At 47.8% G+C, this 26,798-nt stretch overlaps 2 protein-coding genes across 2 annotated transcripts; both read right to left on the bottom strand.

Annotated features, from left to right (window-relative positions):
• Positions 1-3,241: 3,241 nt before the first annotated feature.
• On the bottom strand, positions 3,242-10,688 carry Guca1b (guanylate cyclase activator 1B). The gene is made up of 4 exons (XM_070023347.1): positions 10,273-10,688; positions 8,295-8,444; positions 5,801-5,921; positions 3,242-4,585 (listed from the first exon to the last, which is right to left on the bottom strand). Exons 1-4 carry the CDS (start codon positions 10,477-10,479, stop codon positions 4,458-4,460), a joined length of 606 nt encoding a protein of 201 aa, XP_069879448.1. The 5' UTR covers positions 10,480-10,688; the 3' UTR covers positions 3,242-4,457.
• Positions 10,689-14,867: 4,179 nt separating this feature from the next.
• On the bottom strand, positions 14,868-25,614 carry Mrps10 (mitochondrial ribosomal protein S10). The gene is made up of 7 exons (XM_070023743.1): positions 25,541-25,614; positions 21,264-21,331; positions 21,089-21,158; positions 19,166-19,302; positions 18,170-18,278; positions 16,348-16,437; positions 14,868-15,170 (listed from the first exon to the last, which is right to left on the bottom strand). The coding sequence occupies exons 1-7, from the start codon at positions 25,586-25,588 to the stop codon at positions 15,087-15,089; spliced, it is 606 nt and encodes a 201-aa protein (XP_069879844.1). The 5' UTR covers positions 25,589-25,614; the 3' UTR covers positions 14,868-15,086.
• Positions 25,615-26,798: the final 1,184 nt, after the last annotated feature.

The following is a 26,798-nucleotide window of genomic DNA, read 5'->3' as shown; positions in this document are numbered from 1 at the left end:
GCCCCTGCCCGGCTCTACATTGGGAGATGGGGCCCTATGGCCGTGCCTGGCCTCCTGTTTGTCTTAATGTTCTATAGAATCTGCTTATCCCAAGTCTCAGCCGGCCTCCCTGGCATGTGTGTGGCAGCCCCGGAGCAGAAGTGGGAGTGAAAAGCAGACACGGACGGCGCCTGGGCCCTCGGGGATCGGCTGCTGGTGGGGCACTGTTCAGCATCCCTCTGTTCAGGCTCCTCCTTTGACCCTCCTGGCACCTGACCCAGCTTTTACCAGCTTCCCCATGGACTTTTTCCAGCCCCTGCCCTGCTAGACATGGAAACCCTGAGGCAGACTGAGGCCCTCCTGAGTCCCCCAGGGGCGACCCTAAAATCACTGGCCACCCCTTCCACCCTGACGCTACAGTTCCCTCCTCTCAGGACCCCAGATGTACTTGCGTGGTTTGTAAAGATTCATTCCTCCAACAAGCATTTATTGAGCACCTAATGTGTACTAAGACTAGACGTCAGCTATACAAAGAAGGCAATTCCCAACCTCAAGTGCTTACAAGCTAGTGGGAGATGCAGAGACCAGCATCAGTAGAATAAAATGTGCTCAGGGAAGTTAGGAATGTGGGGCTCCTGAGACTCAGCAGCACCACAGTGGCCTTGGACTTTGAAAAGGTGGTTGGGGGTGGCACATGGAGATGATGGGGGGTGGTTGACTTCTTTGGGGTGTACATATGCACAGGTGGGCCTTCATATAAGCAGGGGCACTCTTAGGAATAAATTGGAGGTGGCCCGTAAGTTTAAATTTTACCAAATTTAGAACAATAAGGGCCACCGTGTTTGTATTAGGGGGCAGCCCCTAGGCTAAGCCACAGCTCCTTCAAGATGTATAGAATCAGGTGCTGGTGGCTCACATCTGTAACCCTAGCTACTCAGGGGGCTGAGGTCTGAGGATCTCTGTTTGGAGCCAGTGCAGGCAGAAAGTCCCTTATCTCCAGTTAATCAGCCAGAAGTGGAGGTGTGGTTCAAGTGGGAAAGCACCAGCTTTGAGCCGGGGAAGAAAAACCCAGGCAAGAATAGGAGGCCCTAAGTTCAAGTCCTAGTACACACACACACACACACAGAACAGAACCATACCAAGATGGAACATTTGAATGTTTGGATGACAGCATAGCTCAACTGGTTGTGGTGTGTGAGTGCACACATGCGTGTGTTCAGACCTTCTGCCAGGCTTTGCTCCAGCTCGGCCTGGGCCAGAAAGTAAAAGAAAGGGAGCGGCAAGGCAGAGTTCTCATTTATCCAAAGAAACGCTGATTCTTTCTAGAAGGGACTGCACACGTCCTTCATATTTTGCATACTCAGTGGCATATGGCGCCCCACGCTTTCCCACATCTGCAGCTCACCGCAGATGACCGACCATCCCTGGTCTGACCTAAACCCCTCGTTGCAGGATGCCTCACACCCATTGGGATGTGGGGCTGGTTTTTGCACACCTCAGCTTTAGGCACACCCCCCTCAGAGAGCCACCCCTCCGCGGGGGTTCAGCAGCTCTGCCCTGTGTCATAGCGCATGGCTGCCACCGGAACGTGCGGAGAGCCCCAGGCTGAGCACGTGACCTCGGGCTTTCTCTTGAGCCGGAGTCTTCACTTTAGCAGAGTGAGCAAAAATCCAGAGGTGACCCAGGAGTTGGTGGCTCACGCTGTAATCTTAGCTACTCAGGTGGGTGAGATCTGAGGATTGTGGTTCAAAGCCAGCCTGGGTAGGAACATCTATGAAACTTGTTATCTCCAATGAACCACCAGAAAACCAGAAGTGGCGCTGTGGCCCAAGTGGCAGAGCACTCGCTTTGAGCTGAAGAGCTGAGGGACAGCGCCCAGGCCCAGAGTTCAACCCCCCTGCCTCCCCCATCAAAATCCAGAAGAGAAAAGCGGAGGGTGTGTGTGGGGGGGGATGGAAGGAGAATGGAACATGAAGTCGGAGGTTAGAGGGCGTGCTTCGCTCACCCCTGTCCCGCCCATGACCTCCCTGGACGGGGAGGTCAGCTGGAACCTGAGCAGCAGAGATGGAAGCGGGGTAGGCAGAGCTGAGGACAGCTCGGAAGAGAATGGGCACTGCGGGTCCTGCTTCCTCTCCCCCTGGCTGCCTCGTGGGGGCTCCTGAAGGTAACTGGGACTGTGACTGCGGGGAATCAGGACAATTTCTCCTTCTCACCATCATGGTACATGTGTCTGTGTTCCACTTGAGATAGTATTAATATTCACTAATTTTTTTTGGGGGGGGGGTGCAGTCCTGGGGCTTGAATGCAGGGCCTGGGCTCTGTCCCTGAGGGTTTTTGCTCAAGGTTAGCACTCTACCACTTGAACCACGGCTCCACTTCTGGCATTTTTGGGTATTTTTAGTGGATATAAAGTCTTATGGAAGCCAGGAGTTGGTGGCTCACGCCTGTAAGCCTAGCTACTCAGGAGGCTGAGATCTGAGGATCACAGTTCAAAGCCAGCCTGGGCAGGAAAGTCCATGAAACTCTTATCTCCAATTAACCACTAGGAAACCAGAAGTGGTGCTGTGGCTCAAGTGGTAGAGCACTTGCCTTAAGCTGAAGAGCTCAGGGACAGCACCCAAGCCCAGAGTTCAAGCCCCATGAACAACCAAAAAAAAAAAAAAAAAAAAAAAGTCTCATGGACTTTTCTGTCTTAGCTGGTTTTGAACTGAGATCCTCAGACCTCAGATTAGTAAGTAGCTAACATTACAGGCGTGAGCCACCAGTGTCCAGCCTACCGCTGCATTCTTTTTTCTCTTTCTCTTTTTTTTCCTCCAGTATTAGTGCCTGAACTCAGGGCCTTACACCCTCAGTTACCTTTTTCTGCTTAAGGTTGGTCCATCACCAATGGAGTCACAGCTCCACTCCTAGCGTTTTGGTGATTAATGGAAGCCAAGAGTCTCACGGACTTTCTTGAGAGCTGACTTTGAACCATGATCCTCAGATCTCAGCCTCCTGAGACAGGTATGAGCCACCAGCACCTGGCTCTGACACTGATTCAAAAGGGAGTTTAGGAATTGTGACGGAACATCACATGGGACATCATACTTATAAAGCCTCGGGCTTATTAGCTTTATTTATTTTTAAGCTAAAGCAAATGTTTTTCCAGGCCCCACAGGAAATCACTGCATAGGCTGAGCACCGCCTCCTCTTCCTGTTCTGGGCGGGGCCTCCAGAAGCTGCAGAGCTGCCAGAGGCCTGAGCCCCGGAGGCTCCCCTGGAATCTAGTGTCTATACCAGAGCTGTAGAAGAGTTTGTGTGACAACAGTGAATCCTACACCTAAAAACACGATGACCTGCAAATTGCCTCTCTGGTCTGCCTGTCCCAGGTTAGGGAAGAGAAGCGGTTCTTTGGGGTCACTCAGCTGTTATAGACCAAGTCTGGTCTGGAACTCAGGTCAGCAGGCCCCTGGCCTCCCTATTGGCAGAAAGCATCTCCATCCTTTAAGAGAGTCATGCGTTTATGGCTGCTGGGCAGGCACTCTACCGCTTGAGCCATGCTCTCAGCCCTGAGGTTATGGCTGGGGATGGTGGAAGGTCCATGCTGAGCACGGCAAGAGGGAGGAAGGATGCAGGGTGAAGGGTAGAACAGAGTGGCAGCAGTGTCTGGGGGCAGCACTGGTCATTAAGATCACAGCCTGAGCCGGGCGCCGGTGGCTCATGTTGTCATCCTAGCTACGCAGGAGGCTGAGATCTGAGGATCGTCGTTCAAAGCCAGCATGGGCAGGAAAGTCTGTGAGAGTGTTATCTCCAATAAACCACCAGAAAACTGGAAATGGCGCTGTGGCTCAAGTGGTAGAGTGCTCACCTTGAGCTGAAGAGCTGAGGGACAGCGCCCAGGCCGAGTTCAAGCCCTATGACTGACCAAAAAAGAAAAAAAAAGAAGAAGATCATGGCCTGTTCACTTATTCACTGTTGTGCTGGTGTGGATGGCTTGGGAATGGGCAGGGAGGGCCTCCCCATGACCAGGGCCTAAAGCAAGGGCAGGGGTATAACAAGGATCCCCTTTAGTCTTCAACCCCTTCTAGCCCCTGCTCCCCACCTTTGCTCCCTACTTTATTGTGGATATTCTCCTTGCGGACTTGGACGGCAGGACGCCCCCACCCAGTTAGGCCCTTGCTTCCAACTAAGAACATTTAGAGATCTGAAGGCGCTCCACACCCGCCTAGCCAAGGCATAGTTCTCCCAGGATCGGCTGAGGAAGCAGAGAAACGGTCTTCTAGGCGGAGTCCAGAGTCAATTGGCCTCATCATACCCAGAAGTCATCGCTGGTCCCCACTCACCCCTGCACAGGAGGAGCCCGTCCACACCAGCGTGAGGGGCCTGAGGAGCCTGTGCCAGGCCCTGCTCAGAGCTGGGAGACCCAGGGGCGAGTCTGGACCCTCAGGAGGGCTGTGGACTTCCGTTGGGCTCTGCCAGTCTCCCAGGCTGCGGACTGCTCAAAACATGGCACTTTTTCTTCTCTGCTGGGTGATCCAGCCGCCGGGGTTCACGTCCATCTGCAGCATCTTCATCACCCACTTGTCACGGCGGGCGCCTTCGATGAACTCATTCAGGGAGAGCTGGCCTGGCCGGGGTGGGAGTGATTGTTACCCTGAGTGTGTGTGGGGGAGGGGCGGGTAGGAGGGTACTTTCTCTCCCACGTGCCTCCAGCTCTTCTACAAACCAGTCTGCAGCCTTAGGGCCTAAGCTTGCAGCTGGCAAGGTCTCAGATTCTCCAGGAGCCTTCTGGAATCCATCAGGATTATTATCATTTTATTTTTTGTGGTGGTAGTAGGGTTTGAACTCAGGTTCTCTCTACCACTTAAGCCATGCCCCAGCCCTACATGATCCTTCAACCTATGCCTTAGTCCTTAGGATGACAGGTGTGAGCCACTGCTCCTGGCTTGGGAGGGGCTTTCTTAACTTTGGCCCACAGCACCTATGTGGAGATGGTCCTGAGGAGGTCCTGAGGGCTCTTCTGTAGTTCCAGAGCAGGGATTGGGCACTGAGCTCTCCAGAGGACAGCCACCCCTGCTAAGTCCTCTGTTACCCATGGTCCCGTCTGCTCCTCTCAGTCCCTCTCGTGACCCCTGCTTTCCATACATGGAAACCCTGCAGGCTGAGGGGCTGATTATGGAAGCCAAGCTAGCCAGATTCCAAATTCCTGTTCTTTCTCCTTGCTTGCCTGGCCTCCATCAGCAACTTCTGGCGGAGATTTATTTACTCAGTGCTAGGATTGGGGCTTGAACTCAGGACCTTGAGCTCTTGCTTAAGGCTGGTGCTCTACCACTTGAACCACTCCTCCACGTTCAGATTTCACTTTTCTGGTTAACTGGAAATAAGAGTCTCATGAGGGCCTGGGAAGAAGGCTCAGCAGTAGAGTGCTTGCCTCTCATGCATGAGGCCCTGGGTTTGATTCCTCACCACCACATAAACAGAAAAGGCTAGAAGTGGCACTGTGGCTCAAGTGGTAGAGCACTTGCCTTGAGCTGAAGAGCTGAGGGACAGTGCCCAGGCCTAGAGTTCAAGCCCCATGACACACACACACACACACACACACACACACACACACGTCTCATGAACTTTTCTGCCTGGGCTGGCTTCGAACTGCAATTCTCAGATTGCAGCCTCCTAAAAGTAGACAGGATTACCAGCATGAGGCATGGGCCTGAGGAGTTTTAAGCCCCCACAGCCGCCATGGGCTCAGGGGCACATTCTGGGGTAGGGATGTCAGTAGGAGGGCAGCGGGGAGTCTTGTCCCCGGGGCACACAGCACAGTGGGCATCTCCTCCCATCTCACCATCTCCATTCTCATCCACCAGCAAGAAGATCCTGTCCACCACCTCCTCAGGCGTGAGCAGCTGGCCCTGCTGCTCCATGTCCATCTCCACACGGCAGGCTTTCTTCAGCTTGTAAATGGCCTGCGGGAGAGGAGCAGGCTGTGGTGAGCAGGCTCTGCAAGCTGCAGCTCTACCTCAGGGGCCAGATCCTCAGCACCACCTCCCCACCACGGCCCCCAGGCTCAGATCCAAGTCAAAAGCAACCCCTCCAAATTCGGTGGCTCATTCCGTCTGGGGACTTCCTGCCTCCCTTCCACCCCCAGCAGCATTGATCTGGTGAGGCACAGAGGGGCGTGTAAGCTGCTGGACCCTCTGTAGCCATGCTCCCCAAGAAGAGGGGAGATGCGGGGGTGGGGGGGAGGGAAGGAAACAGTGCATGTCAAGTAGGATATGGGGAGGGCAGCTGTGGACTGGAGGAGTAAAGCAGGACTCCCCTGTCCTGTTCCCACACCAGCAAGAGGACATGGAGGTGTCGCGGAAGTGCAGAAGACAGGCTCCACCTGGACACCCCCGAGACAGAGGCTGCATCTCTTTCATCTCCCTCCTTTCTCGTTTTTGTCAGTTATGGGGCTTGAACTAAGGGCCTCGGGCTCTTGCTTAAGGCTGGTGCTCTACCATTTGAACCATTCCTCCACTTTCAGATTTTTCTTTTCTGGTTAACTGGAGGAGGTAAGAGTCTCATGAGGGGCTGTACTTAGTACTCAGGTCCTGAGTACTGTCCCTGAGCTTTTGTGCTCAAGGCTAGCACTCTACCACCTGGAGCCACAGCTCCACTTCCAGTTTTCTGGTAGTTAATTGGAGAGAAGAGTGTCATGGATTTTCCTGCTGGGGTTGGCTTCAGTGATCCTCAGATCTCCTCACTGCAGGTGTGAGCCACCAGCACCCAGCGACAGATTCAAATTTAACTAGATTGCTGGGAGGTGGTGGACCTATGGGAAGGGGCTCTGGTTGGAGGAAGCAGGTGATTGGGGATCTGTCTTCGCTGGGTGTATTTTCCCTGGTTCCTTCCTCTCTTGTGCTCTGGTTCCTAGCTGCCATGAGGTGAGCAGCCTCCTCCATCACATACTCCTGCTACCACAACGCTCCACCTCACCATGGCCCACAGTAATGGAGCCAGCAGACCATGCACTGATCGTCAGCAACTGTGAGCCAAATCAGTGTTTCTTCTTTTCTCTCAGGCATTTGTTATAGTGATGAAAAGACCAAATTGCAGTTTTCCCTTATACTTTTTTTTTTTTTCTGGTCCTGGGACTTGAACTCAGGGCCTGGGTGCTGTCCCTGAGCCTCTTTGTACTCAAGGCTAGCACTCTACCACCTGAACTACAGCACCATTTCTGGCTCTTCGAGTAGTTTATTGGAGATAAGTCTCACAGGGACTTTTCTGCCTGGACTGGCTTCAAACAGTGATCCTCAGATCTTAGGCTCCTGAGTAGCTAGGAGTATAGGCATGAGCCACTGACCCCCAGCTACATTTTTTTCTTATTAATGCCTCATTTTTCTTTTTTTTCTTAGGCCCGAGACCGGGACTTGAACTTGGTACCTGACACTTTTACACATCTACCAACTGAACCACACTTCCAACCCCATAATTTCTTCTTTTATTATTTCCTTTCTCTCTCTCTTCCTTTCTTTTTACTTTGTCTCTTTCTTTCTCATTCTCTTTTTTTTCTTTTTGTCAGTTGCGGGACTTGAACTGGGTGCCTGGGCTCTGTCCTTGAGTTCTTTTTTTTTCATTTTCTTTTTGCTAGTCATGGGGCTTGAACTCAGGGTCTGGGCACTGTCCCTGAGCTTCTTTTTTGCTCAAGGCTAGTGCTATACCACGTTGAGTCACAATGCCACCTCTACTTTTCTGTTGGTTAGTTGGAGCTAAGAGTCCCATAGACTTTCCTGCCTAAGCTGGCTTTGGACTGCAATCCTCAGATCTTGGCCTCCTGAGTAGCTAAGATTATAGGCATGAGCCACCAATGCCTGACATATTATTTTTCTTATATTTTCTTTGGAGTTTGCCTTATTTATTAGATATCATCTTCTGTTTTATTGGTCTAGGCTAGCTTGGACTATGATCCTCTTATTTATACTTAATGCATAGCTGAGTCTGTAGGTACATACTACCAAGCCCAGCTATAGGGTCTTGTTCAATTTTTGTCTAGGCTGGACTTTAACCTTGATCCTATAATCTCTACTTCCTGAGTAGCTGAGGTTACAGGTGTGAGCCATTGTGTCTGGCTCAAAACATAGTATATATATATATGCACGTGTGATATTATTTCTTTGCTTCATGGAATATTTGGAAAAGTACTGCCTAAGTTTCTACTTATCTTTCTGTCACTGAGTTCCAGCATTGCTCCAGTGGGATCATTTCTTTCTTCTCCAAGCCCCACCACCCTCTTCCATGGTCACCTGCCTTGAGCTTGGCTCAGGGACTGCCCTGAGCTGGGCTGCTGAGACACTGACCTCCACGATGTCCAGGAGTTCCAGGCGGTCGATGCAGCCATTGCGGTCTTTGTCATAGATCTTGAAGGTCCACTTCAGCTTGTGCTCCAGGGTGCCCCTCAGCACAAGGTTCAAGGCCGCCACGTACTCCAGGAAGTCAATGGTGTTGTCCTGCATTGGGTGTGGATGTTGCTGAGACCTCTCTGGCCCCCAACCCCTCCTCCCAGAGTAGGTTAAGCCCCACCAAGGGCCCCACATCCCTCCATACTCAGGCTTTCCCTCCTCCCTGAAGACCATGGGGCCTCTGCCTTACTGCGCATGCTCCTCCCCACCTCGGTGACCAGCCTGTCTTCTCATCCTCAATGCTCGGCTCAAAGGTCTCCTCCCCCAGGAAGCCTACCTTCCTGGACTACTTAGGCCAATCTCCCCCTGCCCCATGCCACCACCTGCCCCCCCTCTCCCCCTCTCTAACATTGGGGACACTGCTGTCATAGCACACAGCCCTGGGGAAGAATGGCAGTGTGCATTCCCTCCTGGATGAGTCAACATGGCTTGTTTCTTCTCCATGCCCAGCCCAGTGCTGCTTACACACAAATAAGGAAACTTGTTTGTGTCCTGACACAGATTTGTTTATTTTCCTTAGGATATTCAGTACTTAAAAAAACTTTTTTTAGGGGGGGATTGGGCTGGGCATGGTGGAATGTCTGTAATCCCTGCAATTGGGAGGCTAAGAGGACAATGACCTTAAGGCCAGCCTAGACTATTCAGTAAGTTTCTTCCCTCAAAATAAACATATTTTATCTTTACCACCTTTCACCCCAGCCCTAGCTCAAGCCAGAAGTGGTTGCATATCTGTAATGCTAGCAGGCAGAGGGCAAAGCAGGAAGATCTCGAGTTCAAGGCCAGTGTGGGCTGTATCTCAAGACTCCTTGTCAAAACAAATAAATGAAAACCCATCTCCTTAGGTAGGAGTACTAGACTGGGAGTCAAGACCCCTGAGAATATGACCTGGGGTAAATCCATTTCCATCTGTGCCTTGGTTTTGATCTCATTTAATGTAAAATGAGAGAAGCCTGCTGTTCCCTGGTTGGGCTGCTGGGGTCCTGGGCCAGGGCTGAGTCTGGCTCTGTGCCCCGTGGGTGATTCACAGGGCTCATTTTCCAGGGCAGCTCTCTCCTGACAGTGCTGAGGGCAGGGTCCTGGCTGGGCTGAGCAGCATTCCCACCTACCCTTCCTCCTGGAGAGTGAGGCCATGAGCAGCAGTGAACTCACGCCAATACTTTCTACAGATCAGCGTTCGGCCCAGCCCTCAACATGGGGGCTGAAACAAGTATTTGAGGCCAACCTCCATGGTTAAACAAACTGCAGAGGCATGGGACTGGATAGTTGAATAAGTGGGGAGGTTTTGACGGAATTAACTTTTGAAATTCAACTGCATGTATTTACAATTGCATGTATTTGCAGTTGCATGTATTTACAATTGCATGTATTTAGCTACCTGTTATTGGAGGGCTTAAGGGTTTGAGTGATTTTATGAAATCCTCTATGGTATGAAGAGTTGCAAAGCACTTTTACAGGTTGGGGTGGATCCCCTGCTAGCCCCCACCACAGGGGTGACCTGCCCAGTCTCCCTTTGAAGGACCACAGCAAAGAGGGAGGGGAAGGGGAAGCCTTTCCCAATTAGGACCTCTCCTTAGCTCCCAGTGATTAGAGATGGATTCTGGTGGAAAAACCCAGGCTTTGGGCTGCTGAGCCTTGACCATAAACACACAGACAACGGCCCGGACTGTGTGCCAGCCTCCTGTCTTCAGGTAGAGGACTGAGGAAGCATCAGAGGATAGATGAGATGGAGAGGGGTGGAGTGGAGAAGAAGGAAGAGAAGAGGGGAGGGACAGAATGATGAGGAGGGGGGTGAGGAGAGAACAGGAGGAGGAGCAGGGACCTCAGGGATGGGAAGGGCCGAGTGGACAGGCCATGTCCTCCCCTCCCCGCTCCTCACCCCATTCTTGTCGAAGGCTCGGAACATGCCCTCCACATACTGGGTGGCCTCCTCATTGCCCGTGACCTTGAAGAAGCGCTTGAACTCGTGCATGAAGAGGGTGCCGCTGGGACACTCCACCACGAACTTCTTGTACCACTCCTGCAGCTCCGCCACGTCCATCTCCCCAGCCGCCTCCGTCTCCTCCCAGCTGAACTGCTGCCCCATCCTGGCCCACACTGTCGGAGCAAGGATCGCTGTCTTCCTCCCTCTCCTTTGTTTTGACCAGGATCTTCAGCATTGCCTGGGCTAGTGAACTTGATTGGCAGTGAAGGGGCAGAAAGGGGGGAGGCCCAGATGTGCTAAGCCACTCTAAGACCATTAGAAGATTCCTCGCAGGGGCTGACCTCCAGTCTGCTAAGCTGCTCCAGCTCTTTGGTTGGGGACCACACTCCAGACAGACCCATCTTGGAGACCTAGTGATACTGAAGTTGCAGAGGAAGCGAGACAAAGTGCTCTCCCCTAGAACAGAATGTGCTGGAGGCCTGGCCTTGGCCTGCATGCTTAGTTCCCAGTATTTGCTGCTTCCTTACACACACACCTGTTTTTCATTTTCCAGGTTAAACTATCAGTGCCTCCCTCCAACCCTCCACCTGAGCCCTACAAGTCCTGCCTTTCTCCCATCTCCTCCAAAGTACGAATAGGAGAGCACAGCCTAAAATAGATTTGAAGGCTGTTAGTTCTATTAAAGATCATAGGAAGCCAGGTGCCAGTGGCTCACACCTGTAATCCTAGCTACTCAGGAGGCTTAGATCTGAGGATCACAATTCAAAAACAGCCCAGTCAGTCTGGGGAGGAAAATGAATGAGACTCTTATCTCCAATATGAGCCACCTAAAAGCCAGAAGCAGAGCTGTGGCCTAAGTGGTAGAGCACTAGCTTTGAGCAATTAAGTTTAGGGATAGTGCCCAGACCTAAGTTAAAGCCACTGTACTGCTGCATGAGTGGACAGACAGACACACAGACTTACTTTGGAATCAATTATACATTTTCATGCATATTTTAATGTAATATAAAAATGAAACCTTCAGGAAGTCAGAAGACCTGGAGCAGTAATTTTTCTGGAAGAATTTAGGAGCAGTAGTCAGTCAACATGCCCTTAATCTTGGAGGTGGCACTGTCCACCCTTGACTGGACGTTCATCATAGCCTTGATCTGTGCATTTCCAGGCCTGACCTGTCCCTCAGCACGCCCTGCTCTCCAGCCCACCCCAGTGCCTCCAAGTTCCTTTAATCTTGCTGTTCATTCTTTTTTCTTTTTTTGTTGGTTGTGGGGCTTGAACTCTGGGCCTCGGTGCTGTCCTTCAGCTCTTCAGCTCAAGGCTAGTGCTCTACTATTTGAGCCACAGTACCACTTCTGATTTTCTGGTGGTTAATTGGAGTCTCACAGACTTTGCTTGCTCAGGCTGGCTTTGAACTACGATCCTCAGATCTCAGCCTCCTGAGTAGCTAGGATTATAGGCGTGAGCCACCGGTGCCTGGCTTGCTATTCAGTAATGATTATTTCCTGTCATCCACTCAAGGATGACAGCTTTTCTCCCACACTCAAGGTCGAGAGGAGGGAATGTCTAGTATGCAGGTTGTGTAGGAGTTGCCAAATCACTTATTTTCTGACCAAAGGCTTCTTCTATCCTTCTTGTCAACTGCCCATATCGATTGTTCTGTATCGCCTGTATGGCCTTTTACTCTTTTGTCAAAAAAGCCAGTCCTGAACTGACACCAATAATCCTAACTACTCAGGAGGTTGAAATCTGATGATCGCAGTTTGAAGCCAGCCTGTGCAGGTGAGTCTGGGGGAGTCTTACTCCAATTAAGTATCACAAAAGCCTGTGAATTAGAGGTGTGGCTCAAGTGGTAGAGTTAGCCTTGAATAAAAAGGCTCAGGGTAAGTGTGCAGGTCCTGGGTTCAAGCCTCAGGGCCAGCACACATACACAAATGCCAGTCCTAACCAGACACCTGTGCTGATGCTGCTTGTAATCCTAGCTACCTACGAGTCTGAGATCCAAGTGTTGTGGTATAGAGGCGTGTTCCACTGCACCCACCCCTGGTTGAGATGAACTCTGGAGAACTTTTATGCCTGGGTTGGTCTTGAACTGTGATCCTCATCTCCACATCCCAAGTATGTAGAATTATAGGCTTGAGCCACTGTACACATCTTCCTTCCTTTTTGTGCTAGTACTGGGGTTTGAACTCAGGGTCTCATGTTCACGGAGCTTTCTTGCTCACAAGTGGACATTTGGTGCTACGCCATGAGTCACACCTCTACCTCTCTCCCCTTTTTAAAATGGATATGGTCTTGCCATGTTGCCTAGGCTGTCCTCAAACTGAGGCTCAAGCTTCTCCCAGCTTGGCCTCCTGGGTGCTTGGGACTATGAGCTTACAGCGGTGCACCACCACATCCACTTCGAACCTGGAGAGGCTTTGGCAATCTTCTGCCCTGTGCCCATAGCAGTGAGGCGCATGAGGGAGGTGCCATCCCTGTCCAGCTCTGTAGGCAATACTCGGGAGTAATGAAGACAGCCTGTATTGAGAAATTCTATGAATGAAATACAATTTGATTCAGCCTCTGGCTGAAGAATCTAAAATGTGATTGGTTTTTCAAGTGGGTCAGTGGCCCATAACCTGCCCTATAGATAGATACTGCTGAGCTAAGAGGAAGGTATAAATATGTATCACTTTAAAGAGGATTATGACCCCATGGACGGAAGTGATCGCCTGGAATGAGTAACAATAGCGAGGACTTAGGAAGGAGGGTGAGGGCTGAGCTGGGGATTTGCGAGCCCCGGGGAGTGCAGGCAGCCTGCCACAGTCCTGGCTCTGTAAACTGAGAAGTGCTGCTCTATTGAGTCAGACCTGGCCAGAAGCCCCATAGTCTACTAGTCTACTGTGTTCATGCCAGGGCCCTTGGGGGCCCAGCTGAGCCCAAGCTGTCCCGCTGCCGCTCAGCACACAGAGCCCAAGCTAGCAGCCGGCCCAGCAGGACGGCCGGGTTAACCCTTCAATACCCCCCAGTCAGTGTCTTCACTTCTAGGCGTCACAGGAAACAAGTACTTTTTGCTACAGTGAAAAGGGAAGCGTCTAGCATTTAGGTGTGTGTATTCTATATTTACTGTGTCTACATTTGAGCTCCTGAGACCCTTAAGTAGGTTGTCCCTGTCACTCACCTGAACTCAGGGCCTCATGCTTGCTAGGAGGCACTCTACAACTTGAGCCACATTCTAGCTCTTTTTTGCTTCAGTTATTTTTCATATAGTGTCTCACTTATTTTGCCTCAGACCAGGATCCTACCACCAATCTCTCTCACTTTCTCAGTGGCTAGGATTATAGACACGACCCACCATCCTTAGCTCACTGTTGACATGAGGTCTCCTTGATTGCCACCGAATTTCATCCACAAAGTAAGTGAAATCTACCAAAAGAAAGAAGCCTTCTTGTCAGTGAGGAACTTAAGTCTTTATGCTTCCTAAAGCTTAAAAGCCGTGAATTTATTTTACTACAGGGCTGAGTGCTACGTTTGCCAAATACAAGCTTGCTGAATAAATTAATCAGACAAATGAAAGGACACAAGTACCAATTTCTTTTTCTTTTGTCAGTCCTGGGGCCTGAACTCTGGGCCTAGGCACTGTCCCTCAGCTATTCAGCTCAAGACTAGCACTCTACCACTTGAGCCATAGCGCTACTTCTGGATTTTTCTGCTTATGTGGTGCTGAGGAATTGAACTCAGGGCCTCATGCACACAAGCCAAGCGCTCTACCACTGAGCAAAATCTGTTGTGGTGACCTTTGGTTGCAGTTCCATCCTGGAAGGATTCAGGCTATGAGCAGAGCTCGGAGCAGGGCACAAATGTACTCTAGTCCCTTTTTGAAGCATAAACTTTTTTTTTTTCCAGTCTTGAGGCTTGAACTCAGGTCCTGGACACTGTCCCTGAACTTCTTTTTGCTTAATGCTAGCACTCTATCACTTGAGCAACAGCGTCTTTTCTATTTATGGGGCTTGAACTCTGGGCGTGGGCGCTATCCCTGGGCTCTTCAGCTCAAGGTGAGTGCTCTACTGCTTGAGCCAGAGTGCTACTTCTGGTTTTCTAGTGGTTTACTGGAGATAAGAATCTCATAGACTTTCCTGCTTGGGCTGGCTTTGAACCCTGATCCTCAGATCTCAGCCTCCTGAATAGTTAGGATTACAGGCGTGAGCCACCGGTGCCCGGCTCAGCCTTTTCTATTTATGTGGTACTGAGGCACTGAACCTAGGGCTTCATACATGCTAGGCAACCACTTTTCTACTAAGCCACATTCCCAGCCCTGAAGCATAAACTTCTATATGGAGGTTTGCTGTCTTCACTCCAATATAGCCTATATTAAAGGAAATGCAAAACTTTTAGCTGCTCAATATTCAATGAATCAAAGCTTCCTTTGAGAAATTTCAAAATCTAAAAAATGTTCACGGAAAATACTTCAAATACGCACTTTCTGATGTAAATTAAAATCAGTAGAAATTAACAATTGTACAGCAGCAAAAAAAAAAAATTATATATACAAACTTGACTATTGGCTCAGAGTATTCAAAATACTTTCTCATGTTTCTTAAAATGAAGACCGAAACAATGACAGGCATTCAAGAGTAGATAAAATGCTCTGTGCGCTAGGGTCCAGACTGCCTTTAAAGTTCCATGCCAGCTCCCAGGGAGCAGTGCAGGAGGGCCGGGCGGAGCAGTCCCTCCACTGAGATGCACGCATCATCCCAGGGCACTGTAAAGCCATTCAGGGCATCGCTGTGGCATTATGACTTGCTTTCTTCGGTCTCCTCTGGCACCGTTTCCCAGATTGGCTTTTTGATGTGTTCCGGCAACTGCTCTAAATGTGTCTAAAGAGGGAGACACAGACAAACTATAGCACACTATGGATTTCAATGAACAGGCTGTGAATTGTAATTACTGATTTTTTCAAGTCCTCTCGACTTGGGTTTATTTACTCCCACTTACACTTACCTTTTATTTTTTGTGCATGCTGTCCCTGGGGCTTAAACTCAGGGCTTAGGTACTGTCTCTGAGGTTCTTGTTCAAGGCTAGTTAGTGCTCTACCACTTCCAGCTTTTTGGGTAGTTTAACGTAGATAAGAATTTCACAGGGGCTGGGAAGGTGGCTCAGTGGTAGAGCGCTTGCCTTGCATGCCTGAGGCCCTGGGTTTGATTCCTCAGCACCACATAAGCAAAAAGAAAAAAGCCGGAAGTGGCGCTGTGGCTCAAGTGGTAGAGCGCTAGCCTTGAGCTGAAGAGCTGAGGGACAGCACCCAGGCCCAGAGTTCAGGCCCCATGACCAGACCCCACCTCCCCCCCCCAAAAAAAAAAAAGAATCTCAGAAACTTTCCTGCCCTGGCTGGTTTTGGATCTTGATCCTTAGACCTCAGTCTCCTGAGTAGCTAGGATTACAGGCATGAGCCACCAGTGCCTGGCTCTTTTAGAATTCTGAAATGGGAAGAGGAATCTTTTTTTTTTTTTTTGGTCGGCCGTGGGGCTCGAACTCTGGGCCTGGGCGCTGTCCCTCAGCTCTTCAGCTCAAGGCGAGCGCTCTACCACTTGAGCTATAGCACCACTTCCGGTTTTCTGGTGGTTTATTGGAGATAGGAGTCTCACGGTCTCTCCTGCCCGGGCTGGCTTTGAACCGCGATCCTCAGATCTCAGCCTCCTGAGTAGCTAGGATTACAGGCGTGAGCCACCAGCGCCCGGCTGGTTAGAGGAATCTTGATGGCATACACACACACCCCCACCCCACCTCTCCTCTCTCTGAGCCTCAGGGATTTCCAGGTGAGACCACTCAATGTAGTCCCCAAGTCTAGACAAACAATAGGGAGAGAGACCTCAAAGGGGTCAGCAAGGACTCAGGCTGCATGGCAGGATTCTGTGGCACAGGGGGTGTGTGTGGGAGCTCACAACTCTATTCCAGTCTGCTGCCAGTCCTTCCTCCAGAGATGGGCAGAGGCCAGCACCAGGCAGCAACCCCCAAACAACAGAGAGCCCTCCGAAGAGGGAAGCTCAAGCATACCTTTGTTACTTCCATGGCGACCCCTTCAGGTAAGTTCCGCTGAATGTATTCCAAGTAGACGTTGGCTGTGCATCCAGTGAGATGTTTTAACTAAAAGACCAACAACAAAATGGTCATGCTATGCTGATGAAGCAGAAATCCTTTAAAAAATTAAAACAAAAGTTTTTGGTAAAAGTGGCAGAGCCTGTTCTAAGAAACTTCACACAGAAACGCAAGTGAGGGCTGGGAAGGTGGTTCAGGGGTAGAGTGCCTACCTTGCATGCATAAGGCCCTGGGTTTGATTCCTCAGCACCACATAAGCAGAAAAATCCATTAGTGGCACTGTGGCTCAAATGGTAGAGCGCTAGCTCAGGGACAGTGCCCAGGCCCAGAGTTTAAGCCCCATGACCACCACCACCAAAAGCCTCAATTCTTTGACTGAACTAGATAAGGGACTATGGAGAAGCCCTTTCCTCCCAGATGTGTCTACATCAGAGCCAGTGCTCTACAAACGCAACTGGCTAGCAGGAAAGCAAAGCAGGAGTCTTACAAGGTTTTGCAGAACAGCTCACATGAAAGGAAACAAAAAGATTAGATTATTAGATAAAGTTAAAGATTTTCTGTATGCCCCATGACAAGATGGTTGTCAGAAATGGGCAGATAAGGGGCTGGGAAGGTAGCTCAGCGGTAGAGTGCATGCCTTGCAAGCATGAGGCCCTGGGTTCGATTCCTCAGCACCACATAAACAGAAAAAGCCAGAAGTGGCGCTATGGCTCCAGTGGTAGAGCACTAGCCTTGAGCTGAAGAGCTGAGGAACAGCGTCCAGACCCAGAGTTCAGGCCCCATGACCGGCAAAACAAAAACAAAAACAAAAACACCAGAAATGGGCAGATAAATTTTGAATGTTTCTTTTTCTTTCTGAGCTGTATGTAGCAGCACATGCCTATAATCTCAACACTTGGGAGGCTGAAGCAGAAAAACTGGCAGTTCAAGGACAGCATGGGCCACACAGCCATACTCTAGCTCAAAAATAAAAAATCCACCAAGCACTGGTGGCTCATGCCTAGTTACTCAGGAGGCTGAGATCTGAGGATTGCGGTTCAAAGCCAGCACAGGCAGGAGAGTCCATGAGACTCTTATCTCCAATTAACCACCAGAAAACCAGAAGTGGCACCCTGACTCAAAGTGGTAGAGCTCTATCCTTGAGCTGAAGAGCTCAGGGACAGTGCCCAGGCCCTGAGTTCAAGCCCTACAACCAACAACAATCAAAACAAAAATCCAAACATCTTAGTCCCTATTATGTTTTTATTTCAAAAAATTCCTGAATGGGGCTGGGAAGGTGGCTCAATGGTAGAGCGCTTGCCTCACATGCATGAGGCCCTGGGTTCAATTCCTAAACACCACATAAATAGAAAAGGCCGAAAGTGGCATTGTGAATCAAGTGGTAGAGGGCTAGCCTTGAGCTGAAGAGCACAGGGACAGCACCCAAGCCTAGAGTTCAAGCCCCATGACTAACCCCCGCCTCCCCCCTCAAAAAAAAAAAAAATCCCTTAAAAGCTGGGCATTGGTAGCCCACACTTATAATCTAGCTACTCAGGATGCTGAGCTCTGAGGATTGCAGTTGGAAGCCAGCACAGACAAGAAAATCTGTGAAACTTTTATCACCAATGAACTATCAGAAAACTGGAAGTGGCACTGTGGCTAAAAGTGGTAGAGGGCTAACCTTGAGCAAAAGAGCTCAGGGATAGCGTGTAGGCCCTGAGTTCAAGCCCCATGACCACCACCACCAACAAAAGAACAGAAACAAAAAAAAGAGAAATCTAGACAACTGAAATAAACTTACCTCCAAACATCTATAAAGTGTTCTCATTTCATATTGAACTCTATGCTTCTTAAAAATATGCACTGATTTGAGAAGAGTAAATCGCTCTATTTTCCTTGGAGGTTCATGTCTGAAATTAATGTTAAATGATGTTAAAACTCTGAGTCACTGATATCAAAGCATGATTCTACAACTTTGTAGGTTAGACTCACACTCAATTACAGGCATTAAGTGCCATTTACTGACTTCCATTCATCAGGACTGTCATTTGTAACCACTGCTGCACAAAACTCAGGCCAAAACAAACACTGCAGTCAGCCAATATGAACCTTTCCCACAAAGCCAAAACTGAGCATTGGCATGCAATTGTGCACGGGCTGGTGCTTTTACACCCTCAGGAGCCAAATGTACTAACTGTGAGGAGTGGTAGCAGTGTAGGGGACGCTCATAATGTCTGCTATAATGTGTGTTGTTGGAGAAAAATTAAAGATACATTGATAATCACAAAACTATAGTCTGTCTTGGCAAACAGCATGGCCTTGTGGTTTTGTTAGGAAGCCAGACACATAGCCCTAGTGGGCCTGATTGATACCAGAAAGTGGAGGTGACAATAGAGGGGCAGTCGGACTTTTCCCCAAAGCTTGATGGAGCTCGCCCCAGGTCAGTGGTGTTTCTTTGGCAGACTAAACAGCGGATGCAGGGGAAAAAGATCTAAAGAGAATGTGTGTTCACCTGCTCTATCTCCCTGACACATGGAGACCTAAGATACATACGTTGCTTGGGTCTCCTTATGTGAATGCAATGTCTAGAAATGATCTTTTGTGTATTCCTTGTTAAATATTTAGCAATTCTAATCCAGTGGAAGGGGTGAGACTTCTTAGGATAACACGATGAACTCTATGTCTACCAATCACGACTGATTGCTTTCTATGGGCTCAGATCTTCCCAGAATGCTACCCATTTCCCAGTTCATCATACTAGCAGCCAGTAGGTCAGATTAGGAAAAGCTACACTTACACTTTAATAGAAATACCAAGTTCTTTAGCAGCGAGCACAGCAAAATATTCATAACTGTCCAATACAGCCTTATCATGGCCTTTTACTAAGATTGACAGATGTTTATATAAGGTGTCCGGTTCATCAGAAATGGTGATCTAAAATCAAAGAGAGAAATGTAGGCTATGATTCCTCTAGTAGTTATCAGTAGCAAATTTAACTCATTATTGTTGCCTAGACAACTCAAGAACTTAGTAGAAATGCTGTGAAATATCTTCTGGTTGTTAACCCATACAATCGCGTGCACATCTGCAAACTGACTTTTAGGGCAATCTACAAAATCACCAGTAGAATTCTCCAACTGAATAATTATTGACCTCCAGACTCACAGCGAGAAAGGTCTATTATGAAAGCACGCTGGTCAGAAGATCTGGATTCAGAATTAAGGACACTGGGCATGTCTTATCATCCCATTACCCCCTCATCCCCACATATGCAAAACAGGGTGATAACCCTGTGCTACAGCTCACAGCTTTCTGTACTGAAACAAAGAAGGAAGCATGTATTAAAGTGCTTATAAACTGGTAAACAGCAGCCTTCTCACACAAAGTTGAGTTCTTTCCATTTATCTTTTTTATAAGGCTTTATCATATGCTTTACCTGTCTTAGCATATAAATTATGTCTAATTAAGATGTTATGACTCCTGATTGTAGCTGTAACTTCTACCTCTTCCACCCTAACACCTAAAGACCTTAGAAATAATGGGGTTGACATATCTGACTTTCTTCCAAGAGGTGAATTATCTTCATTGCATTCACCAATTAAACCCAGTAAATTATATTACTAATCCAATGATTCAGGGCTAAATTACTTTGTCCATGAAGAGATCTACTTAGTAACCAGGAAGTCAGTCATCTACTCTTAATTACTCCAAATAGGGCTGCTGGAAAAACAGAATATACTGAGCTCTTATGTTAAAATTTGGGGGATAGTGAAGGGAAACAGAGCCCTGAGATGATGTGTTCTAAACAATCCCTGTAGTTTAGGGTTGTTTTGTTTTGTGTTGTGTGTAGGCTGAGCTTTGTGCATGCTATGGAAGTGCTCTACACCTCAGGGCCTTCACAGAGGTTTAAACACATATGAATTTGTTATAAATATTAAGAATCTGGAGTTTCCCCATAAAAATGTGGGTATAAGTTTAGTTTGAAGGATTTAAATACTCTAGCATCACTAGGTTTGATTTCCCATAATGGTGACAAGTAGCTAAATAGCAGAAAGGCAGCTCCTGCTTCTTACAATCCTGGCACCTGAGTGGGAGACCAGCATTTGTATGCAATGTCATGGAAAAAAAAAAAGACAGTGCCACGCTGTAAATAACACACCATTCTGGTGTCCATGCACATGGGTAGACTGCTTACATATAGATGAATGTCTAGAAGGACTTATATCAAGTTGTAAAAGGAGGTTTTTTTCTGTGGTAGAAATGAAGAGTTTGGAACTTCTAAGGGTTTTTAGAATGACATGTCACAACTGGGCTACTGGGGTCAGTGCTGCTGCGCTGTCCCACATCTAGCTCGGGAGTCCCATTACTGGGCTCGTGTTCCTTCTCTCTGTGAGCAACAAAGCACTGCCCAGCCCAGAGTCAATAGGTAAACATACTTGAAGGCTGTATTTTTTCCACAATGTAGCACTGAGAATTCTGCATCAATAATTATCATCACGACTCTGCAATTATGCTGAGCTAAAATCAAGAGACTGCTCATTCCCACAGTTGTTTGTAGTAAAAAATTCATTCTCTTAGAACTTACTTTGAGACCCTGAAGCACTCAAGGACTTTATGGAAGATGCACATTGTGCATTTGCTGGTATTTCTGAACAACATTTTTGAAAAAGCATTTGGGAAACAAGTCCAAATGAAATATTAAGAGACAGGGAATACATACCATAGGCTTGGTTAAATCCTTTGGAACATCAATGTGTAGGTTTGAATACTGTACCCACTTCACATTGGCACTGGTACATGTGGACAGCAATGGAGAGGAAAAAAAAGAGAAACCTAAATAATGCAGCAAAAGCCCACCTTCTAGTTCAGTTAAGCTCAGATAGTTGTATACTTACAGAGACAAGTCACCATTTCTGGTTGTACTGCTCTTAAAACTGTTTGTAGAAAAACTCCCACCCAAGCCCTTAAAAATAAAGGAGAGGATATATATTAGAACAAAAATTGATTTCCACACCACTCATAGTTTCCACAAAAACAAAACCAAAACACCAAAGGATGCACAATGCTCCAAATAAAGAAACATCTCAGTATTTCAGAAAAAGACCATAGGGTAACTAAATTAAATTTCATTTAAGGATATGAGAAGACAGGGCTGGGAAGGTGGCTCAGTGGTAGAGCGCTTGCCTTGCATGCCTGAGGCCCTGGGTTCGATTCCTCAGTATCACATAAGCAAAAAGAAAAAAAAGCCAGAAGTGGCGCTGTGGCTCAAGTGGTAGAGTGCTAGCCTTGAGTTGAAGAGCTGAAGGACAGCACCCAGGCCCAGAGTTCAGGCCCCACGACTGGATCCCCCCCAAAAAAAGAATATGAGAAGACAATGGTAAGAGTTGAAAATTAAAAAGCATTGTCAAATACCAGATTCTCAATCCTTACATTTAAAAATGAGCTATGAATTAAACATGTAGCTATTTTAAAAAAATCATAAGTGCCTTTTATTTTCCCATTGTTTTCAGAGTAATTGTACTTTAATACTTTTTGTACTTGAACACTTTTAAACAATATTGCATGGCTGCATAGTTTAAGCTATTAATGGAGTACCTATCTTTTTGGCTGGGGTAATTAGCTTAAAACTTAAAATACAGCATATGCTGGAAAATGTATCCATCTTATTATTATGCCTCAAACTACAACCTAGCACCGCCAAATCCTTTCTTGTGAGCACCCCCTAGTGGAACTGGACTTTTGTTAGGAACCATAAATGACACTACAGAGATGTACCTTTGGCATCTGATGCCTGATTTTCCTTTAAGCTTTGAGATTTAAAAGTATAACACAAGGACTAGGAATGTGGCTGAGTGTAACATAAGCAAGTTTTACACACAAGAAAAATCCTTAAAATACAATATTGCTGGGCGCTGGTGGCTCCCACTTGTAATCTTAGCTACTCAGGAGACTTGGATCTGAGGATTGTGGTTTGAAGCCAGCCCAGGCAGAAAAGGCCCCAGGGATCCCTTATTTCCATTTAACCACTCAAAAAGCAGAAGTGGTGTTGTGGCTCAAGTGGTAGAGTACTAGCCTTGAGCACAAAGAGGCTCAAGGACAGGGCCCAGGCTCTGAGTTCAAGCCTAACAATGGAAAGAAAAAAAAAAGAAAAAATACAATCTTTTCTGTGAAAGAATCATTGGTGTTCAACCACCTCAGGCAAGTTGGAAAATCTCCATTTTTCAGGAGAGAAAACTTTGTTCACTGGCTTTAGTTTTGCTCTTTGCCTCTACTCTTGACTTTATGGATAAGAACAATGAAACCTTTGATTTTAAAAAAATGTGTCCAGCTGGGCTCCAGTGGCTCATGCCTGTAATCTGAGATTTGAGGATCAGGGTTCAAAGCCAGCCCTGGCAGGAAATTTTGTGAGACTCTTACCTCCAATTAACTACCAGAAAACTGGAAGTGGTGCTGTAGCTTAAGTGTTAGAGCATTTGTCTTGAGCTCAAGAGCTCAGGGACAATGCCCAGGCCTAGAGTTCAAGCCCTATGACCAACCAAAAAAAAAAAAGAAAAAAGAAAAAAAAAGTGTCTATAATTGTATTTTATATAATGTTGGAGAATTCAGGTAAGACTCCCTGGAATTCATAAGACATAAACAAAAAAAAGGTTGCAGAGCCGGGAGCCGGTGGCTTATGCCTGTAATCCTAGCTACTCAGGAGGCTGAGATCTGAGGATCGCAGTTCAAAGCCAGCCCCGGCAGGAAAGACCATAAGACTCTAATCTCCAGTAAACCACCAGAAAACCAGAAGTGGTGCTGTAGCTCAAGTGGTAGAGCACTTGCCTTGAGCTGAAGAGCTGAGGGACAGCGCCCAAGCTCAGAGTTCAAGCCCCACAACCGACCAAAAAAAAAAAAAAAAAGTTGCAGAAAACCCAAAAGTAATTGCATCTAATGGACTTTACACTGAAAACTCACGATATTGAATAGATTTGGTGAATTAGTGGTTTTCTATTTGTAAAGGATTACAAGTTGTATAAAATGCATATTCTTAAATGATAAAAAGAATACAATGGGGGGCTGGGAAGGTGGCTCAGTGGTAGAGCGCTTGCCTTGCATGCCTGAGGCCTTGAGTTCGATTCCTCAGCACCACATAAGCAAAAAGAAAAAAGCCAGATGTGGCGCTGTGGCTCAAGTGGTAGAGTGCTAGCCTTGAGCTGAAGAGCTGAGGGACAGCACTCAGGCTCAGAGTTCAGGCCCCATGACTGGACCCTCCCCCTGCCCAAAAAAAGAATACAGTGAAGATTTAAACAGATTAGCACAAGTGAAGCTTAAGAGAAAGAGCTTATGGTCACCTAAATATATTTTAAAAGTCTATGCTTAGTACTGTTCTTCTCTCTCTCCAAGTCGGAGGCAAAAGCTTTTCATGGGAAAAAAAGACAGGAAATCAGGCATGATAGAAGGTAGTAAAAGGTATGTGGCGTGATTCAGTTATAGAGTGCCAGCCAATGAGCAAAAGCATCATATAGCAAGTTTGAGTCCTGATCTCAGACCAAAAATAAATAAATAAATGAATGAAAAAAATTCAACCTTACAGCTATCTGATTTTTCTTTTTTTTTTTGGTCCAGTTGTGGGCCTGAACTCTGGGCCTGGGCGCTGTCCCTCAACTCTTCAGCTCAAGGCCAGCACTCAAACACTTGAGCCACAGCACCACTTCCGGCTTTTCTTTTTGCTTATGTGGTGCTGAGGAATAGAACCCAGGGCCTCATACATGCAAGGCAAGTGCTCTACCACTGAGCCACCTTCCCAGCCCCTGTCTGATTTTTCTTCAGCTTAGTGGTTCTCAAGCTGTTGTGGCGGGCCTCTGGCACCAAGTCCTCAAGGCACTTTTGGGACTCTGGGATATAATGACATCAAGACTGTTGAAACATCTCTACTTCCATTCTGTCATCAACAGCAATGCTTCCCCTAGGCTGCATGCGTGGGAGACATAAAGCAAAGGATAGAATGTAGAACAGAAACAGGAAACCCTAGCTGTCTTTTATTAAGCCAGAAATTAAAGATATTTGCAAAATTGTAAAACACTGCCACTGCTCACTGAAACTTTTCATTTAGGAAGTAATTTCTAGAAAACATGAAACCATTATTATTATTACTATTATTATTATATTTTATATTTTATATTATTTATTTATATTTATATTTATTTATATTTTATATTATTTATATTATTTATAATATTTATATTATTTATTATATATTATTATATTTTGGCTTGAACTCTAGTCCTGGGATCTGTCTCTGAGCTCTACAGCTCAGGGTTAGCACTCTACCACTTGAGGCACAGCACCACTTCCGGCTTTTTCTGTGTATGGTGCTAAGGAATGGGACTCAGGGACTCGTGCATGCGAGGCAAGCGCTCTACCACTGAGCCACATTCCCAGTCCAATGAGTATTCTTTCCTTTTTCTTTTTTTTGTCGGTCGCGGGGCTTGATCTCTGGGCCTGGGCGCTGTCCCTGTGCTCTTCAGCTCAAGGCTTGAGCCACAGCGCCACTTCCGGTTTTTTCTAGTGGTTTATTGGAGCTGAGCGTCTCATGGACCTTCCTGCCCCGGCTGGCTTTGAACCGCGATCCTCAGATCTCAGCCTCCTGAGTAGCCACCGGCACCCGGCCCTGTTTTAATCTTCTAAAAATTAAACACGATAGTTGAAATTGACACACACAAATCAAAAGAATTTTGGGGTCCTCATCCTCCAGGCGGACGCTCCGCTCCCTGGAGGAGGACTTCCGCACTCAGCCCTGAGACTGCAGCGAGGTCCCGGATGTAGGGAAAGCTTTGCTTCCTGGAGGAGGAGGGCTTCCGCCACTCACACCTTTGACAGCCGCCATGTCCCGGATGTCGGGAGGAACTCTCCTCCTAGTTCCGCGGAGGGCGCCCAAGTCCCGCGCGGGCTCAGCCCCGAGCTGCTGGTCTTTTAAAGCGGGGATCTGGAACATTCCAGCCCAACACGCCACGGTCCTTCCCGCCCTTGCGCTGGGTCCTTACTTTAAGCCCCCGAGAGGGTCAGAGCCAGCCCCCTTCGCCTCATCTTCTAAACAGCCCTAGGTGAGTAATAAGCAGGGGGTGCCAACGAGACTCAGCAACAGTTCTGCCCGTCTGTCCCCCCACTCGTCCTTCCTCAAGCGACCCCTCACCTGCCTCAGGTGCCGGGACACAGCACCAAGAGCTACGCGCGCCGCCATCTTGCCGCCCTGACCTCTACGGTCCACTTCCGGGTCGCAGCGACGCCATCGGACGATAGAGTTGGGCGGAGAGAGTGTATCCTCGTGTTCCGGCACAGAAACAACCATAGAGACGTGAGTCCTCCACATTTGGAGTGAACGGACACCCGGCTCGAGGGCCTGTCCTGGACCAGGTGGCTTCAGAGCTGTTTGAGTTCCAACCATGTTTTCAGACATAACAAATCATGCTTCAGGAGCAGGGACATAGCTCCCGCCACCTTTGAATCCAAATCCTAAACCCTGACCTTATTGAGATATAAGTTATGTTTTCCGTAACTTTCTTTGCTGTTGGAGTTCTAGGGCTCCAGCTCTCTTGTATATCTGTGCCCTACTGATCTTCTTGAGGCATTTCCTTACGTTACCCTAACATGTGAGAATTCGCAACGGCTGCCTTTACGAGCCAAAGGTTATTTTCTCTGGTTGTTAATGGCCATCATAATTTAATTCCAAGGCCAACAACGGCTTATAACTGCATTTGTTGAAGTAAAACTCCTCCCCGTTTGTGCAAACAGTTCTATTTCAGTAGAGTGCTTTCACATATGCAATTTAACATAATGGAAACCTCTTTTTACCTTTCTAGAATCCATACATAGACTGAGAGTCCATGGAATTCAGAATTGACCTTAGGTAGTCCTAAACTTTAGGTGTCTATCTTTCTCAGACACACACAGTAGTGGAACTGGATCAGTGTAGACACCCTCCCATCCCACCCCATTTGTTCTTTCGAGATACCGATTTTCTCAAAGTGAAGGAATCATAGAGCCATCTTTCCCCTCTGCCCCTGCCCCTGCCCCATGGATAATATTGAATGGGCCTTGTACAGGGTGATTCATGGGGAATGACCAAGAATAAATGAATAATAGTACTGTACAACTAGAAGCTGACTTTAAGTTTAAAACACTGCAGGACTGGATGTAGCTCAGTGGCAAAGTGCTTGCCTAGCAAGTGCAATGTCCTGGGTTTGATCCCCAGTACAAAAAAAGAAAAGACAAAAAAAATACAGTTAAAAAAAATCTAACACTGCATAAATACACACTGTTACGAGAATGGCCATCTTTTTTTTTTTTTTTTTTTTTTTTGGGTCCGGTCGTGGGGCCTGAACTCTGGGCCTGGGCACTGTCCCTCAGCTTTTCAGCTCAAGGCTAGTGCTCTACCACTGGAGCCACAGCGC

Source organism: Dipodomys merriami, unplaced genomic scaffold, assembly GCF_024711535.1.
Source record: "Dipodomys merriami isolate MVZ:Mamm:240054 unplaced genomic scaffold, mDipMer1.0.p SCAF_16, whole genome shotgun sequence".
NCBI classification, from domain to species: Eukaryota; Metazoa; Chordata; class Mammalia; order Rodentia; family Heteromyidae; genus Dipodomys; species Dipodomys merriami.
The sequence above is the reverse complement of the archived record's forward strand: the minus strand, read 5'-3'. Positions and strand labels throughout refer to the sequence as shown.